We start from the raw sequence: 18,459 nt of genomic DNA, 5'->3' as shown, positions 1-18,459 counted from the left end.
GTCTCAGTTCTTCTGTCCATCTGTCTCTCAGTTCTTTTGTCCATCTGTTCTTCAGTTCTTCTGTCCATATGTCCATCTGTCCTTCAGGTGTTGTCAGTCTTCATCAGTCTACTCCCTCTGTGTCTTGACCATGGAAATGTTTGGACTGCAGAGGCAGTAGATTAGAGAAAATCCAGCTGCTTTTTCTCAGCTCTCGGGGGAAAAACTTGATTTCTGCTTCATTTAGTTCTAACTCACATTTGTTCTACTGGCCTCAGCGTTAATTCCTCACTTCAGAGCAGATAGGTCTCTACACAGTTCGTCCACTTTCCCTCTCGGTCCCGTAGTTTGTCGAAGCCCGTCCACGGTCTATCCAGATGTAATCCAACTTCTTATGAGTCCACCGCTCGTCCGTCCAGGTCTCACACACTGTCCTCTGACTGCGTCACCACCTGTTGGAATTCCTTCACATTGTCACTGACCGCTCCAAAGTGCTCCTTCATTTCACCGACAGCAGTGGGGTCTTTAGGGCACAGGTGTTTTCTGTCAGACTGCAGTGGAAGCTCATCTGCCCCTAAAATAATTCCGATTAAATGCTCAAATCTATTCAGTTGTGTTGACATTTCATTGACTCCAAATGTTCATCTGTCAGACCAGTTGGTTCAGAATCAGTTTGATCCCAGATCAGTGGACTGGATGTTGTTCACTTCTCCTCCATTCCCGTGTCTGTGTTTGTTCATTCCATCTCTGCTCAGTGCATTTGTCCGTAGACGCTCAGCGTCCATGCACTTCAATGGGACTGAGTGGAACTGCTGGAAAAACCACTACAAACTGGACCAGCACTGGACACATGACACCCTGTTGTCCCGCCCCCGGACGCTCGGCGTCTCCAGGGGTGAACAGAGCTGTGGGCGGAGCTCGGCCGGGCCGGACACCGAGCTTCCACGTGCCGAGGACAGGTCCGAAGGCTGAATGCGGTTTGATTGACAGCTGTTTTCAGATCTGCTCCTTCACTGACACAGTTCAGTTTAATACGTCACACATTCTGCTGTGAAATCACAGAAACCAAATGAACTGTTCATTTACTGACCTGGAAGAAAACACAACCACTGGACTAACTGGTTTCAGTTTAACATAATTTCAACGTTTTCTTGTTTCAGTTCCATAATTTAATAATTTCTTGTTCAGTTTCATATGGTTTTGTAGATAGTTAAATCAGTCAGACTGTTGGCTAGGTCAAACTGAACTAACGATCCAGTCCCTGAACAGATGCCAACTGTGTACGATAAGGAAACTGAGCATTTTCTGAAAAAGGAATGGAGGAATGAATTTATGTTTAAAGAACTTGACAATTTTTTTGATGTAAGCTGACGATGAGCTTCCTCTGTCTGAAGAACAAGTAGCTGCCACTGCTTTGTGAGCTGCTGTCTTTCCAATTTTGCAATAGATCGGGGCCACTCCAAGGCCAATCAGAAGTTGTCCCGCTATCATAAATCCAAATAAGTAGATGTCTTCGATATCCTCCACCGACAGAACCCACAGACACACCACTCTCCACTTGTCCCAAGCGTCCATGGTGTATCTGGCTACAAAAGTTCCGTCATGGCAGGCGGGCTCCCCTAACCCTAACCCTGACCCTGACCCAAGGCCCATTCTTCCCGGGTGAAAAAATATTGTCAATTGCGCTGAGTGACCAGTTGATCAATTCCATATTTGCTGTTGTTTGAGAGCTCAGCAAGCAGGGGATCCAAAAGTTAAAGTCAGGTGAGACAACGGAAGGGCAAATCAGCAGAAAAGCAGAGTGGGGGGGAGGGGGGGTCAGCAGGACAGTTCAGAAAACACGTCTGCTCTGTTCGAAGGACAGTCAGAAAAAAATAATGTACTTTTTGTGGTTCTGTGCTGTTTGGTTCCTAATGTTCTAGATACAAGCCTTTCCTGTTGGATCTGGTCTAACCCAGTTCATAGTTCAGCTGTTTAATGCAGTGTGTTCACAGTCCACATGGGGGCAGTGTTGGATTAGAGTTAGGACCACAGACACAGGACTGAAGGGAGGCTGCCACCACACAATAAAACACAACAACAAAATACAAAAACACAACAAAACAAAATGGTCAGTATTTTGTCCAGTATCTTCTAGACTTTGAAGTGGGCAGTACTGTTGAATCTGTTGCAGTACTGTTGAATCTGGGCTCAAACAGGTTCAGAAGTTGAATTTAGGAGGAAAATTGAATCTATCCACTTCATTTAAAAACACCTCATCAGCTTCATTGTACTGCTTTTCCCTCAGTGATCTTTGAACCTTACTGAACTGGTTCAACTGCAGACTGGCAGACTGTTGATATTCAACACACAGCAGCTGACCGACCATCTGACCCTGACCCTAACCCTAACCCTGACCCTGACCCTAACCCTGACCCTAATCATCTGACCTCTGGTTCACTTGAGGCTGTTTGAACTAATCCTAACCCTGAAGACAGTCACTGGTACACTGTGGTCTAACTCCAGCCTCCTCCTCTGTCCCACAGCTGTGAGGAGGATGTGAACGAATGCGACCGGAGTAATCCAGAGGGTGAATGTGAGAACGGCGGCGTGTGCGTCAACACTCATGGGTCATTCTACTGTAACTGCACGGCGGGCTTCGTGGGCCAGCGCTGCGCCCTGCGGCCTGTGGTGGTCCCCGACATGCAGGCGGGTCACGCCGTGGTGGGAAAGGAGGAGCTGATCGGCATCACCGTGGTCCTCTTCGTCATCGTCACCCTCATCGTCCTCTTCATCGCTTTCCGTAAGAAGGTGTTCCAGAAGAACTATTCCAGGAACAACCTGTCGCTGGTCCAGGATCCGGCCACAGCTGCGCTCCTGAACAAGGCCAATGGGGTCCAGTTTAAGACCCTGCACTGCGCTCCGGGAGACCCTCTGAACCTGTACTCAGAGCCGGGGCTGGGGCCCACCGTGGTGGGAGGGGGTGGGATGATGGGACCTCCGCAGGTGCCTGTGAGGCCCATGGCCTACACGCCCTGTTTCCAAGGAGACCCTCGGTCCACCTTGGAGAAGATGGTGGACGGACGCAGCGTGGAGCACACGGAGATGAGCACCTTTCACCCAGAGTCTCCCAGAATCCTGTCCGGGACCACCAGGAGGGGTGTGGTGGTGTGCAGTGTGGCCCCGAATCTGCCTCCTGTGTCGCCCTGCCGCTCCGACTGCGACTCCATACGCAAGAGCCCATGGGACAGTGACGAGGGTGAGTGGAACCTAACCCTAAACCTAAGCCTAACCCTAACAGTTCACACTGACCCTTATATTCCACTACTACGCAGAGAAAGACCCTAACCCTAAGCCTAAACCTGAGTCACCGTGGGGTAACTGGGTTGAGCCTCCATAACCCTAACCCCTAACCTTAACCCTAACCCTTTCCGTTTGGTCTTCTGCAGGCAAAATGGTGGACATGGTAGAGGAAGTCACCTGTTTCTCAGGAAGTAACAAAGGCAGTAATTCTGAAGTCCAGTCCCTGAGCTCCTTTCAGTCAGATTCCTGTGATGACAATGGTAGGTCTGACACAACACACACAAACTGGAGCGCACAATTCCCACAATGCACTTTTCAAATCAACTCATTTGAAAAAAGTTTGCTGGACTTGTATTTATGTCGCTTCGCTGGACCAAATGTTCGGATCCACATGAATGTGAGCTGTTTTAGACTGGGTTGGGTTGACATGTGTGAGAAAACACTGATGAACTTCTGGAATGGTCTGAAATCTGACCACTACTGGATCCAGTTGAGAATCAACTCAATTGATCCATTCCTTTCACTGAAAATGTAGACTTGAAATGAAGTTGAGCGGTACTTCTGTCCATACTTCAGGAAGGTTCGCAGACAAACCTGTCCGGATAATGACCATGGACTGTCTGTTTGAGACAAACCCATCCCAGAAGAACCATGAATGGTCTGTCTGAGATAAACCCACCCCAGAAGGACCATGGACGGTCTGTTTGAGACAAACCCACCCCAGTTGGATAGCGACAGAATTCCTTCCACAGTGCCACCTACTGTTTCAGCCCTGGAACACTCACTGGTTCTCGGGTACGTACTTGTATCTGGGTACAGCACAGATCCAGACCCCAGTCTGAAAACACCCTCTGAGACCCCCAGAAGTCTGCTCAAGTTTAGTTATTATGAGTTGAAATCCACTGGGCTAAAAGTCCTACAAACAGTTGTCAGTAACGACACAAAACAAAGTTATGGTTAGTGAACTGATTATTTATTCCTGTTTTATACACAACAAATATTTGTGTGGGTCTAAATGTGAACATTTGTACTCACGGTTCAATATAAAAGCACGTCTACAGATCAAAATCCATAAATGATGTACGAAACAGAACCATTTTAGGATCAATGACAAACTGAACAGTTGAACAAACAGGTGGAGGTCCACTGGTTCTGGATGCGACTGTTCCAACTGAAGTTTATGGCTCTGGTTTTAACAGTTGAACTAACAGATGGAGGTCCACTGGTTTGGGATGCGACTGCTCCAACTGAAGTTTATGGCTCTGGTTTTAACACCATCCTCTGGGTGAAGTTCATCAGCCTTTTCTCACAAAGTCAACCCAAGCTTTCACACTCATGTCCCTGCCACAGCATTGGCGCTGGCAGCGTTGGCAGCAGCGCTGGTGGCAGTGCTGGCACTGGTGGCAGCGTTGGAGTTGGCAGCGTTAATGTTAGCTTTGGCGGCGGCATTGGCGGCAGCGGTGGCGCTGGCATTAGCATTGGCATCAGCGTTGGTGGCAGCGTTGGTGGCAGCGCTGGCAGCAGCGCTGGCATCAGTGTTGGTGGCAGCGTTGGTGGCAGCATTGGCAGCAGCGCTGGCGCTGGCGGCAGCATTGGTGGCAGCATTGGTGGCAGCATTGGCAGTAGCGTTGATGTTGGGGGCATGGACTAGGCTGAGGCTGTTGTGCTCGTGGTCTTTGTGCTGGACTCGTTTATTTGGTTTCATTGTGTTGTTTTTTTTTCTCTCACAGCAGATTTTCTTTTCAGTCCATGATTCATTTGTTTATGTTTCAGTGACTCATGACCATCGTTCAGCCATGTTCATCAAAGTGTGTGAAGGATTCCATCAGTGTCCAATGACTCTGGTGTCTCTTGTCTCTCTTGTCTTTGGTGTCTCTTGCCTCTGGTGTCTCTCTTGTCTCTCTGGTCTCTGGTGTCTCTCTTGCCTCTGGTGTCTCTCTTGTCTCTCTGGTCTCTGGTGTCTCTCTTGCCTCTGGTGTCTCTCTTGTCTCTCTGGTCTCTGGTGTCTCTCTTGCCTCTGGTGTCTCGCTTGTCTCTCTGTTCTCTGGTGTCTCTCTTGTCTCTCTTGTCTTTGCTGTCTCTCTTGTTTCTGGTTTCTCTCTTGTCTCTCTTTTCTCTGTTGTCTCTCTTGTCTCTGGTGTATCTGGTGTCTCTCTTGTCTCTCTTTTCTCTGGTGTCTCTTGTCTCTCTTGTCTCTAGTGTCTCTCTTATCTCTTTTCTCTGGTGTCTCTCTTGTCTCTGGTGGCTCTCTTGTCTCTCTTTTCTCTGGTGTCTCTGGTGTCTCTCTTGTCTATGGTGGCTCTCTTGTCTCTCTTGTCTCTCTTGTCTCTGGTGGTTCTCTTGTCTCTCTTTTCTCTGGTGTCTCTCTTATCTCTGGTGTCTCTTGTCTCTCTTTTCTCTGGTGTCTCTTGTCTCTGGTGTTTCTCTTGTCTCTGGTGTCTCTCTTGTCTCTCTTTTCTCTGGTGTCTCTCTTGTCTCTGGTGTCTTTCTTGTCTCTCTTTTCTCTGGTGTCTCTCTTGTCTCTGGTGTCTTTCTTGTCTCTCTTTTCTCTGGTGTCTCTCTTGTCTCTGGTGTCTTTCTTGTCTCTCTTGTCTCTGGTGTCTCTCTTGTCTCTGGTGTCTCTCTTGTCTCTGGTGTCTCTCTTGTCTCTCTTTTCTCTGGTGTCTCTCTTTTCTCTGGTGTCTCTTGTCTCTGGTGTCTCTCTTTTCTCTGGTGTCTCTCTTGTCTCTGGTGTCTATGGTGTCTCTCTTTTCTCTGGTGTCTCTCTTGTCTCTGGTCTGTCTGGTGTGTCTTGGACTTTCATTTGGTTTCCTTGTCATGTGACTGTCCTTGTCTTTGTCATGTCCATTTGTCTTCTTGCCAGTGTCTGCGGTGCTTCCTTGTCTGTGATTGGTCGTATTCAACCAGGACACCTGTAGGCAGGGCTTCTGGACATGGGCAGGGTCATGTGCTTTTGACTGACTGTTAATCTTACTCCTTTTTTCCCTCCAAGCCTCCATAGTGACCGTCATTCGACTGGTCAATGATGCAGTCGACACAATCGAAAGTGAAGGTACCGTGTGTGTGTCCTCAGTGTCCTCAGTGTCCTCAGTGTCCTCAGTGTCCTCTGATCTGAAGCCTTTACCTCTGTCTGCCTCCACTCTCTCTTCTTCTGTCAGTTTTCTTTCTGTTTTTTCTTTCTTCTTTCTTAGTTCAGGGTTTAGGCTTAAACATGACACTCCATTATGCTGCATTTCCACTACATGGAACCGGCTCGGCTCGGCTCGGCTCGGCTCGACTTGACTCGACTCGACTTGACTCGACACGGTATTCCTGGAGACCGTTTCCATTACCAGATACTACTGACTTTACAGTACCTGGTCGTTATAACGATGCGGCGTGTTATTTCTGTGTCATCTGTTCAGAGAGTTGCTGAAAACTTGCTTGTTGCATGCTGTCCCATCTGAATTTTGGTGTAGTTTTGGGCTGTTATCATGTGGATTAATGTACCGCTATATTTACTGTCCACTTCCGCATCTGTTTTTTGTAAAAGGGCTGGTCACAGAGAAAACTGTCTGACCAATCAGTGGTCTGCAGTGTTTATGCGTCACAGTTTAGTATCGCTTGGAACCTCAGCAGAGTTGATACCAAAACACTAGTACTGGGTACCAGATTCCAGGTCCTTTTTCATAATGGAAATACGAAAAGGCCAAAAACGAGTTGAGTTGAGTTGAGCCGGTACTACGTTGTGGAAACGCAGCAATAGTCACCCATTTATTTTGGATATTATTCCAAGAACATGTTTGAGGTTTTTGATGATACCGGCTCGACTCCCTTCAGCCTTTTTGTGTTTCCATCATGTAAAAGTACCTGGAATCTGGTACCCAAGATTATTTTTGTTGGATCTGCTTGGACAAGGTTCCAAAACAACTGAAGAGACAGTAAAATAGTGTTTATCAACTGGGCGGGGGGCGTTTGGAAGGAGAAAGCTGAGAGGGGGGCACTGAGGTACAAATGACAGGGTGGGGGGGTGGGGGGGGTGCTGTCTGTTTGTAATGTTGTCCTGCGTCACTGCCTTCATACGTGTGTCCAATGTGTTGGAATGAGCGTTTGTCAATCATTCCACCAGAGGGCGTCGCTCTTAATTAACCATACTGGACGAATAGGCGGTCACAAAGAAAAGTAAAGTGTTGTAAGAAGAAGAAGAAGAAAGTCACTAATACCAAACATGGCGCCAACAAGGAGGTCTGACTGATGTTCATATTCACAGGGTAGTTGTCCTAAATGTGTCGGTAGTTTTTCAACGGGTAGTTGTCCTGATGTGTTGGTAGTTTTTCAGGGGATAGTTGTCCTAAATGTGCCGGTAGTTTTTCACTAACTCACAGTCGCTTTTTGAGAAGATCCACTATTTATGGAAATTATTCTGTTCAAATCTCAACACTGCCCCCTGTGGTTCCTGGTGGTACTGCTCTGTATTCTCCGTCTGGTTGCACATTTGCAAACTCCTGGAAAACAGACAGAATTATGTCGGTAACGTCGGCAGAAGACGGACAGAACGCTGCGTCAGTCTGTCTTTAACGTAGAACATAAATGAGTCCAAAGTGTCAACAGCAGATGGAACTTTGGTTCCTACTGTCCTTCTACCACCATGTATGTCTACCCCACCACCACCACCACCCCCCACCCCCATTGGGTACAGAACTACATAACACAGGAGGTTCATGATGACGTAAGGGGACGTTTTTATTCTATAAAGACGGAGAACCACTGTAGTCAGATGTGATGTGTAAATACTGCAGACCGCTGATTGGTCAGACAGTCGTCAGTGCGTCGTTAATGTGTCGAACCGCCATTTTGAACAAACCAGATTCAGATGTTGACAGATAATATACCAGTGGGTTAAACGCATCCATGATGACAGGAGAACCACACCGTGGTGGGTCATCCATGATGACAGCAGAACCACACCGTAGTGGGTCATCCATGATGGCAACAGAACCACACCGTGGTGGGTCATCCATGATGACAGCAGAACCACACCGTGGTGGGTCATCCATGATAACAGCAGAACCACACCATGGTGGGTCCAGGGGGTCCAGACACTTCTGTCCTTGGTAGATGATGAAAACATTCAGGGTGGGTTTGACGGGACAACAGGCAACGAGTTTATCAGCAACTCTAAGCAGACGACAGGGAAGGTAGACACTGCGTTGCTATGATGACCAGATACTGTAAAGTGGGTACTATCCTGTAGTGGAAATGGCCTCCAAGAACAGGACCAGGAACAGAATCAGGAACAGAACCAGGAACAGAACCTGGGACTAGAGTCGAGCTGGTTCCACGTAGTAGTAACAGAGCGTTTGTCCAGGTGGAACTGAGGTGAAGGTCTGGGAACAAGAGTGTTAGTTTGGATTTTTGAAGTGTGGATACTTTGAGTATGATAACACACAGGCGATAACACTGTTAGTTTGTAAGGGTTTTTTAAGGGTTTGTAAAGGTTTTTTAAAGGTTTGTAAGGGTTTTTTAAGGGTTTGTAAGAGCTTTTTAAGGGTTTGTAAGGGTTTTTTAAGGGTTTGTAAGGGTTTTTAAGACTTTTTTAAGGGTTTGCAGTCATTTTTTGTAGTGTGAACAGATTTATTTTGTACACAAAAACCTTTGGAGGCAACATCCTTTAGAAAACTATATTTGCACGGACAAACTGTTAATCAGACCCTAACCCTAACCCTGTTCCTAACCCTAACCCTAACCCTAGCAGCTGCATGAAAACGGGAACATTCTGGAATGTTCATTTTCATGAACCAGGTAAACAGCACATTAGCATTTGGGTCTTTTTCAGTATAAGGACAAAAACTGGAACACCATGGGCATGTAAGCAGTCTGGACTATAGGGTTAGGGTATCCAGGGTTGGGGTTAGATTTAATGGACAGGTAACTCATACACACACACACACACTTCAAAATATCCAAACTGACCTTTGGTGGAGTTTCCAACATCAGGGATTAGTGTGGTCAGCCTGGAGTAAAAGTTGACAGATCAGACAGATTAGATTAGACAGATTAAATTAGACAGATTAGATTAGACAGATTAAATTAGACAGATTAGATTAGACAGATTAAATTAGATTAGTCAGATTACATTAGTCAGCTCAGATTACTTATATTAGTCAGATTATCGTGGACAGATTAAATCCACATTGACACCAGTTGAAGGACACTGTGTTAAACTGTGTGTTGTTGTTCTTCCTGACAGTGTCAGTCATGGACCACGGTCAAAGTTACAACAGAGGTGACTACACCCCCCCCCCCCCCCCCCCCGTGTGTGTGTTTGATATTGAAGCCTCCTCCATCCACATGTGTGTGTGTGTGTTTGATATTGAAGCCTCCTCCACGACACAACCCCCCCCCGCCCCCCAGCCTGGTCATCGCTGCCGTTCCGCTTCGATGCATGGATCCACTTGTGTTTGCTCTTTGTCATTGTGTTCATTTGTTTGTTGTTTTTTTGAACCTTCACCATTTGCCCTTCAGGGACATGTGGTTCTGGTCCAGGGGTCTACGGGTCTACGTGTCAGTCCTGGTCCATGGGTCTGTCCTGGTCCATGGGTCAGTCCTGGTCCATGGGTCAGTCCTGGTCCATGGGTCAGTCCTTCATGTGTGGTCAGTGTTTTCCACTCAAACTGATTGAAACTTTATGGTCAGTTTAGTCTAAACAACTTTATTCAAACATGGAAAATGTGAATAGAACCATTTCTTTTCAGAAACTCTAAGCCACAGGGTTCTGTTAGGGTTAGAGTTGGGTTAGGGTTCTTGCTGTGGGTTAGGGTTAGGATTGGTCAAACCACATCTTGAGTAGTCCAGAAAGGTGCATGAGACCTCAAATCAGGGTTCCTGAGGAGTCTTCAAAAGTTCTGAATTTATAAATCTGCACTGAATACCTTCAAAAAGTCTTTAAGAGGTGTTATGTTAGGTCTTCAGTTCTGGTGCTTTAAGTCGACTTAAATGTGTTTAAATGTGTCTGTTAAAAGTGCAAACTCAGTAACTTTTAGTCGACTCAGTTCCAACCCACAGTTTGGACTGAAACTAGGACCCAGTTCCAGTGCAGTAAAGTGTTTTTAATGGAACTCTACAAATCCATCTGCTTTTCCAATCATCACTAACTTTAAAAACGACCCCGAACATCCAGGCGTTGGAGTCAACAAATAAATTGTGTGTGTGTGTGTATACATATATATATATATATATATATATATATATATATATATATATATATATATATATATATATATATATATACAGGGTGGGGAAGCAAAATTTACAATGAACATTTAGTTGTTTTTTCTCAGCAGGCACTACGTCAGTTGTTTTGAACCCAAACATATATTGATGTCATAATCATACCTAACACTATTATCCATACCTTTTCACAAACTTTTGCCCATATGAGTAATCAGGAAAGCAAACGTCAAAGAGTGTGTGATTTGCTGAATGCACTCGTCACACCAAAGGAGATTTCAAAAATAGTTGGAGTGTCCATAAAGACTGTTTATAATGGAAAGAAGAGAATGACTATGAGCAAAACTATTACCAGAAAGTCTGGAAGATACTATTAAAGAAGAATGGGAGAAGTTGTCACCCCAATATTTGAGGAACACTTGCGCAAGTTTCAGGAAGCGTGTGAAGGCAGTTATTGAGAAAGGAGGAGGACACATAGAATAAAAACATTTTCTATTATGGAAATTTTCTTGTGGCAAATAAATTCTCATGACTTTCAATAAACTAACTGGTCATACACTGTCTTTCAATCCCTGCCTCAAAATATTGTAAATTTTGCTTCCCCACCCTGTATATATATATATATATATATATATATATATATACATATATATATATATATATATATATATATATATATATAATAAGTAAATAAAGACATTTTCTTCCATTCTAGGACTCACACATTTTAGCCAGTCTGACTGAAATAGGCCTTCAATTCTGTTCTAAGTAGTCTGAAAAAGGTCTTCAAAAGTCTGAAATGGAACCTGTAGGAACCCTGAACAGTAGAAGTGTTCAGCTGTGACGTCCTCTGCTGGTGTGAATGTGTAACTACAGCAGGACATGGACACAGATGGAAACTCCACGTTTATGAATGAAAGCTCTAGAACCATTCAGACCATATTGTTGACCACATGTTCCATGAGTGTTACACTGACCAACACATGAACATGGACTTCCTGCTGGGTTTGTGCGCCTCCTTAAACAGTGGACCTCCTGCTGTGTTTGTGCGCCTCCTCCTGCCTGATGCTTGTCTGTGGTGCTCCTCCCTCCGCATGCCTCCTGCTGTGCATGCCCAGCACCTCCTGTGTTTACTGTCAGGGTCAGGGGCGGCATCGTGCCCCTGACTCCAAAACTGTTTGAACTGTGACGTCACCGGTTCTGATTCTGGTTCTCCCAGATGTGTCTGGATCCGGTGGCTCTGACTGGATCTCCAGCTCCATGTTGTTGAGAGTGGATACTCAACTGGGCGGAGCTAAATCTGTCGACAGCAGGGATACTCAAGTGGGCCAGTTCAGTCTGCTGTTGGACACTCAAGTACAAGTGGGATCAATATGATCAATAAGGTGGTTTTACATAAACTGACATCAGCCAAAGCCAGATGAGTGTCCAGTTGAGTGTCCCTGGTGTCCAGTTGAGTGTCCCTGGTGTCCACATGAGTCCAGAGCCTGTTGATTGGTCTGTTTTTTGTCCTGCTGGTTGCTAACTGTCAGCTGTTTTGCTAACTGTCTGCTGTTTCGCAGCCTATCACTGGGACACGTCGGACTGGATGCCGAGCACCAGGCTATCGGATATCGAGGAGGCGCCGGGCTATGAAGCAGGTCCTGGAGGTGACGCTGCCGGTTCGGCCCCTCGTATCGGAGGAAGCACCCGCGAACTGGAATCGGACTACTACCTGGGGGGCTACGACATTGACAGTGACTACCCCCCTCCTCAGGAAGATGAGTTCTTGAGCCAAGACCAGCTGCCCCCTCCGCTGCCCACCGGAGAGGACTACCCCGAGCCCTACACACCGTCGCCTGCCGACCTGCCGGTGTCTAAGGAGAGCACCCTGAGCTCCGGCAGTGCCGGGCGGCAGCACACCAGGCCGCACTTCCACCCCAGCCAGTACCTGCCCCCCCACCAGCCACCCCTGGGGGAGGCAGCCCATGGGGACCTCAGCGCCCTGGCTGGTGGGGCGACTCCAGGAAATGGGAACAATGATGATGCCGTGTCATTGAATATGCAACTTTCCGCCGGTGCATCGTCGGCCTCAGATACATCGGCCCCCTGCGGCTTTGACGACTCTGAACCGGGATCGGACTTTGACAGTATGGACGAACTGCGACGGGGGGTGACCATCATCACCGACTCACAACAACAGACTGAGGTGTGAGTGGACGAGTGGATGAGGTGACGAGGGAACGGTGACGGTGTCAGAAGGAGCAGATGGATGGGAAGGCACAACGGACATGTTCACAGGATAAAGCTCGAGTTCCAACCATAGATTACAACAAATGAAGAACAATAAATTCATGCTCACTTGAACCGGAGACGCCGCCATCACCTGAATTCTTCGGGGCCACTGTTGAATTCTGCAAACCACAGATACAGAGGATTTCAGTGTTTCTGAACCCAAAATATATTTAAAATAATCATTTCAGCAAGATGCAAAAAAAGATGCAAAATAAAGCCAGACAAAGGGTTAGGGTTAAGGTTTGTAGTGACAGGGTTAGGGTTGGGGTTAGGGTTAGGGTTTGGGATGGGCTTACGGCTGGGGTTAGGGTTGGGGTTAGGGTTAGGGTTTGGGATGGGCTTACGGCTGGGGTTAGGGTTGGGGTTAGGGTTAGGGTTTGGGATGGGGTTACGGCTGGGGTTAGGGCTGGGGTTAGGGCTGGGGTTGGGGTTAGGGTTAGGGTTGGGGTTAGGGCTGGGGTTGGGGTAAGGCTAACCCTGTGCAGAACAACAGAAGTGTCCTTCCCGTTACAATGGGGAGTCACTTATGTGACATAAAAGGATAGAGAATGTGAATGACAGAAATGTGCAAAGACTGGAATGTAGAGAGGAGAAGGACACTAAGGACGGGAGGAAGGACAGAAGGAAGGACAGTCCTGGACGTCGGCGGTGTTGTTGGTCCCTGCTCCGTCCCTCTGGCCTAAATCTGGACCAGTTCTTTCTAAAACAGACCCAGTTGTCCCTCTTGAATATTTCTACTCTTTCTAGCCGTCCGAGCTCGTACAGAATGTAAAATAGTTCCAGTGAACAGATCGGAGACCATGTTCTGGCCTTTGGTTTTGCTTTGTTGTTCTTTTTTTTTTGGTTGTTTTTCTGTGGAATGTGCTTGCCAACAGAACCAGGCCTGCCATACAAAGCCATGACATGCCCCCCCCCCCCCCCCCCAGTAAATGTATGTCCCATTCTTTGTTTAATGTCCAGTTTTTCTACAGACGCTGAAGACTTTAAAGGCCTGCCATTCCAAATAATATGGGATTCTTTTATATCCTGAGAGGAGCCAGTATTTATATTTAAACCGGGACAAAGATTGGACTGTAAAAAAAAAATGACACTGTTACTGTTTTATGACAAACACAAATATATGTCTGCTGGTTTTCAATACTTTTGGAAAAAACAATATTGAAGAACAAATGTTTGGTGTAAGAGCAGCACACGGACAGTTTTTCTATCCTATCCAGTTCAGTGCTGAAGACGCTGATCCAAACCCCAACCCTAACCCTGACCCTTACCCTGACCCTAACCCTAACCCTGACCCTGACCCTGGTTTAGGACCGAGCGCCTCAGGAAACCACCAGCAGGGTTTGTTCATACGTCTGCGTTTAGAAGATGTGGGCTTTGGATTCTGGTTTCATGGAAGGATGATGCTGTCAAACCTACGGGTATGGGTTCTATGACTGGGACCGGGGGTGGGGGGGTTAAAGGCCACAGGGACCGTTGGTGATGGTGGGGCTGCAGACCACAGGGACTGTTGGTGATGGGGGGGCTGCAGACCACTGCAAGATGTGAAGGGGTTGACAGTCTGCTGATTTACTTGAATATTCAACAGGACTCATGTAAACTGTCCAAAAGCAGAGGCTGGTCTAAGGGATCCAGAAGTCCAGTTTGTGCTTTGAACGTTGGGTCCAGTTCACATCAGAGACGTTTGGCAGAAGTCCGTCCATGTGGCAGGTGTTGAATGATCAGTATCACTGAGGAACCTTGTGTATAAATGTTTGAACTTTGTACCTGCTGAAAAACTGGAATTCTAATAAATGCGTCCAAACACAAGGTGTTGGTTCTCCTGCAGATGCAGCAGATCACTGACTGATGGTGTTTATTTACCTTTGGTTCAATAAATGGACTCCAGTTACTGAACACAGCATGGATTTCCTCAGTATTGATTATTGATTATTGATTAACCCTAACCCACATGTCCCTGCCTGGACAACCTAACCCTAACCCACATGTCCCTGCCTGGACACCCAAACCCTAAACCATTCTACACCAGATGACTTGGGCTTCAAGTCCAAACATCACTAAAAAACTCTGGGAAATGGCTTTAAAACACAAAGGTTTAAAGGAGAACTATAATATGTGCTCATACTAAAATCACTTTTAAGGGGGATCATCAGCCCCCCCAACCCCACGGTGGTCAAACAAAAGACTATAGTCAGTGCTCTGAAAAATGTAACTTTGGTCAAAATTTTAATTTCACTTTAAAAAAGTTCTAAATCATCCCCAAGACATCAACAAGTCATTTCTGAGGTATTCAAGTGTGTTTTAAGCAACTTTTATGGGGGGTCATCTGTGCCCCACCAGGGGTCGAACTCTACTACGACTATAGTATGTGCTCCAAAAAAGGAAATTTAGGTTAAAATTTTATTTGACTTAAAAAAAAAAGTTCTAAATCATGGCCAAGACATCAAAAAGTCATTAGTGAGGTATTTAAGCATGTTTTAACTCACTTTTGAGGGGGGTCATCAGCACCCCCCCAGTGATCAAGCATAAGACTATATAGTATGTGCTCCAAAAAAATGAAATATTGGTCTTTTTTTTTTTTTTTTTTTTTTTCAATGTCACTTAAAAACAGTTCTAAATCATCCCCAAGATATCAACAAGTCATTTGTGAGGTGTTTAGGTGTGTTTTAAGTGACTTTTGAGGGGGGTCCTCAGCGACCCCCTGGTGGTCAAAAACAAGACTATAGTATGTGCTCCAAAATATGAAATTTGGGTCAGCATTTTTATTTTACTTAAAAAATGTTCTAAATCATCACCAAAACATCATCAAGTCATTTGTGAGGTATTTAAGTGTGTTTCAATCAACTTTTGAGGGGTCGTCAGCACCCCCCGGTGGTAAAACATAAGACTATAGTATGTGCTCCAAAACATGAAATTTTGGTCAAAAATTTGATTTCACTTTAAAACAGTTCTAAATCATCCCCAAGTTATCAACAAGTCTTTAGTGAGGTATTTCAGTGCGTTTTAAGTCACTTTTGAGGGGGGTCATCAGCGCCCCCCCCCCCCCCCCCCCCCCCCCCATGGTCAAACATAAGACTTACAGTATGTCCTCCAAAAAATGAAATTTTAGTCAAAATTTTTATTTCACTTCAAAAAAGTTGTCATCCCCAAGATATCAACAAGTCATTTCCTAGGTATTTAAGTGTGTTTTAAGTCACTTTTGAGGGGGGTCATCAGTGCCCCCTAGTGGTCAAACATAAGACGATAGAATGTGCTCCAAAAAATGAAGTGTGGGTCAAAATTTTTATTTAATTTAAAAACAGTTCTAAATTATCTCCAAGATATCAGCAAGTCATTTGTGAGGTATTTAAGTGTGTTTTAAGTCACTTTTGAGGGGGGCCTTCGGCACCCCGTCTGGTGGTCAAACATAAGATTATAGTATGTGCTCCAAAAAATTACATTTTGGTCAAATTTTTTTTTTTTTTTATTTCACTTAAAAACAATTCTAAACTAGAAGCACTTGGAGAGCGCAGACCTCCGCCAAGGCTGATCAATGCCCCCCCACCCCCGATCACCACCAAAATTTAATCATTTCTTCCTTATCCCACTTCCAACAAACCCTGAAAATTTCATCCAAATCTGTCCATAACTTTTTGAGTTATGTTGCACACTAACGATCACTGCCCCCCCCCCCCCCCCCCCCCCCGTGGGCCCCCCCACCCCCGATCACCACCAAAATTTAATCATTTCTTCCTTATCCCATTTCCAACAAACCCTGAAAATTTCATCCAAATCTGTCCATAACTTTTTGAGTTATGTTGCACACTAACGGACAGACAAACAAACAAACAAACAGACAAACAAACAAACCCTGGCAAAAACATAACCTCCTTGGCGGAGGTAATCATCCCCAAGTTATCAACAAGTCATTAGTGAGGTATTTAAGTGCGTTTCAATCAACTTTTGAGGGGGGGTCATCAGCGCCCCCTCAGTGGTCGAACATAAGACTATAGTATGTGCTCCAAAAAATGAAATTTTGGTCAAAAATTTTATTTCTTTTTTTTTTTTTTTTTTTTTTCTTTTTTTCTTTATGGGCTCAGCTGGCTGACAGGCAGCTGTCTGTACCGATAAGGCAGCAGCCCACACCAGCTGTACTCCCAGTCATCACTGCCCATTTTTCTAACACCTTTGCTTGTGTATCCTCTTTTATTTGGACATTTTACCAGGGAGTATCTCACACTACTTTTTTTTTTTTTTTTTTTTTCCTACTTGTCCAGCATTCTAACAGCAGAATGGTAGTCTGGTTCCTTTTGGTGCTGAACACATTTGCTTTGCCAAGGGTAACTTCATAAAGTATATGAAGCGCCCTTTGATATTCTACTGTGTTTATTATGAGTTTAGTTGAACCACATTTCAATGCCGGACCTGACATGGGGGGTGGGGGTGGGGGGGTAGAAGAAGGGGAGAAAACAAGAGAGAAGAAGGTGGAGAAGACCCTCACAAGAAAGTATCAACAATACAAACAGCAACAACCATGGAGACAATTATAATGGAAACAGTAACTACAACCAGAACTGAGTAAACTGGGCAGAAGAGAGAGAAGAAAACAAAACAAAACAAACTACAAAAAAAACCAAAAAAAAAAACACAACAATGAGATACATAAGACCTATGAAATGAAGAATATAAGAAAGCATGAACAAAATGTCGTATACCACATTCGCACAAATAATACCTAGAACAGATAATACCAGAAACAGATCCACACACATCAGTTGTTCACATTCATCTGCTGTGACAGAGTGAACCAGGCAAACAGACTGAGGTGAAGAACACACACATGCAACCGCAACCGCCCCCCCTCCAAGGATCAGGGGCGGACCCAGAGGGCCCCAAGGGCCATCCAGCAGACACCACAGAGAGGGGGGATCCAGCCCACCCCCCCGAGAAGCAACAGTGTGCCCGCCCCAAAGATGGTCAAGGGAGGCCCCCACCAGAGGCCCCACAGCAGCCGAGCACAGGCCCCAGGAGGCCAGGGACGCCGGCCACCACCCCCCCGCCGGGGGCCGGCCACCCAGGGGCAGGCGAGGCGCCGGTCCCCGAGCCCCACGAGCCCAGGAGCCACCCGTCTCCCCGAGCAGGGGTCCCACCCAGCACACCGGGCGGCCAGGCCGGCCCAGACCGCCACCCGCTGCAGGCCAGTGCGCACCCCGATGCCACAGCCAAGCGCCCTGGGGACCCGGAGGCCCACCTCCCCATCCCACCAAACCCAACCCCCAAACCCCACACACCCCCCAGTCCCCCACTCACCCACACAAGCATATGCACACACACACCCACTGACTCCCAGACATACACACCACCCATCCCACATGTTCGACCATTCACACACACACACACACACACACACATACACATACACACACACCCACAAACACCTCCACCCATGCCCATACACCCACCTACCCACATGCACGCCCACACATACACATCTACATGTACACACATACCCACACATGTACCCACATCCATCAACAGCCCCTCCCACCCACCTGCACACACCAGACACGCGTATCCGGAGTGCCGCCCCCCCCCAGCAGTGAGCAGCAGCACTGTGAGTCCCCCAAAGGCGCGACACCCGAGCGCAGCCCCAGCACCAACCGCAGCCCAGGGCGGCAACACCAGCCGCCAGGAACCCCACCGCGGTCCACCACCCCGCCAGCAACCGCCACACCCCCG

The 18,459-nt window shown here is 46.6% G+C and overlaps 1 protein-coding gene across 1 annotated transcript in view; it reads left to right on the top strand.

Annotated features, from left to right (window-relative positions):
• The window catches only part of LOC115416862 (protocadherin Fat 3-like), a gene marked incomplete at its 5' end in the record, with an annotated part of 16,699 nt that extends 3,795 nt beyond the window's left edge, over window positions 1-12,904 (top strand). Inside the window, 5 exons of the mRNA XM_030130743.1 lie at window positions 2,505-3,217; window positions 3,408-3,521; window positions 6,254-6,313; window positions 9,491-9,526; window positions 12,033-12,904. Of these exons, the coding sequence (XP_029986603.1) occupies window positions 2,505-3,217; window positions 3,408-3,521; window positions 6,254-6,313; window positions 9,491-9,526; window positions 12,033-12,664 (1,555 nt within the window). The remainder of the gene's footprint in view (window positions 1-2,504; window positions 3,218-3,407; window positions 3,522-6,253; window positions 6,314-9,490; window positions 9,527-12,032) is intronic.
• Window positions 12,905-18,459: the final 5,555 nt, after the last annotated feature.

Source organism: Sphaeramia orbicularis, unplaced genomic scaffold, assembly GCF_902148855.1.
Source record: "Sphaeramia orbicularis unplaced genomic scaffold, fSphaOr1.1, whole genome shotgun sequence".
Taxonomy (NCBI): Eukaryota; Metazoa; Chordata; class Actinopteri; order Kurtiformes; family Apogonidae; genus Sphaeramia; species Sphaeramia orbicularis.
This window is presented reverse-complemented; position numbering and strand designations above follow the sequence as displayed.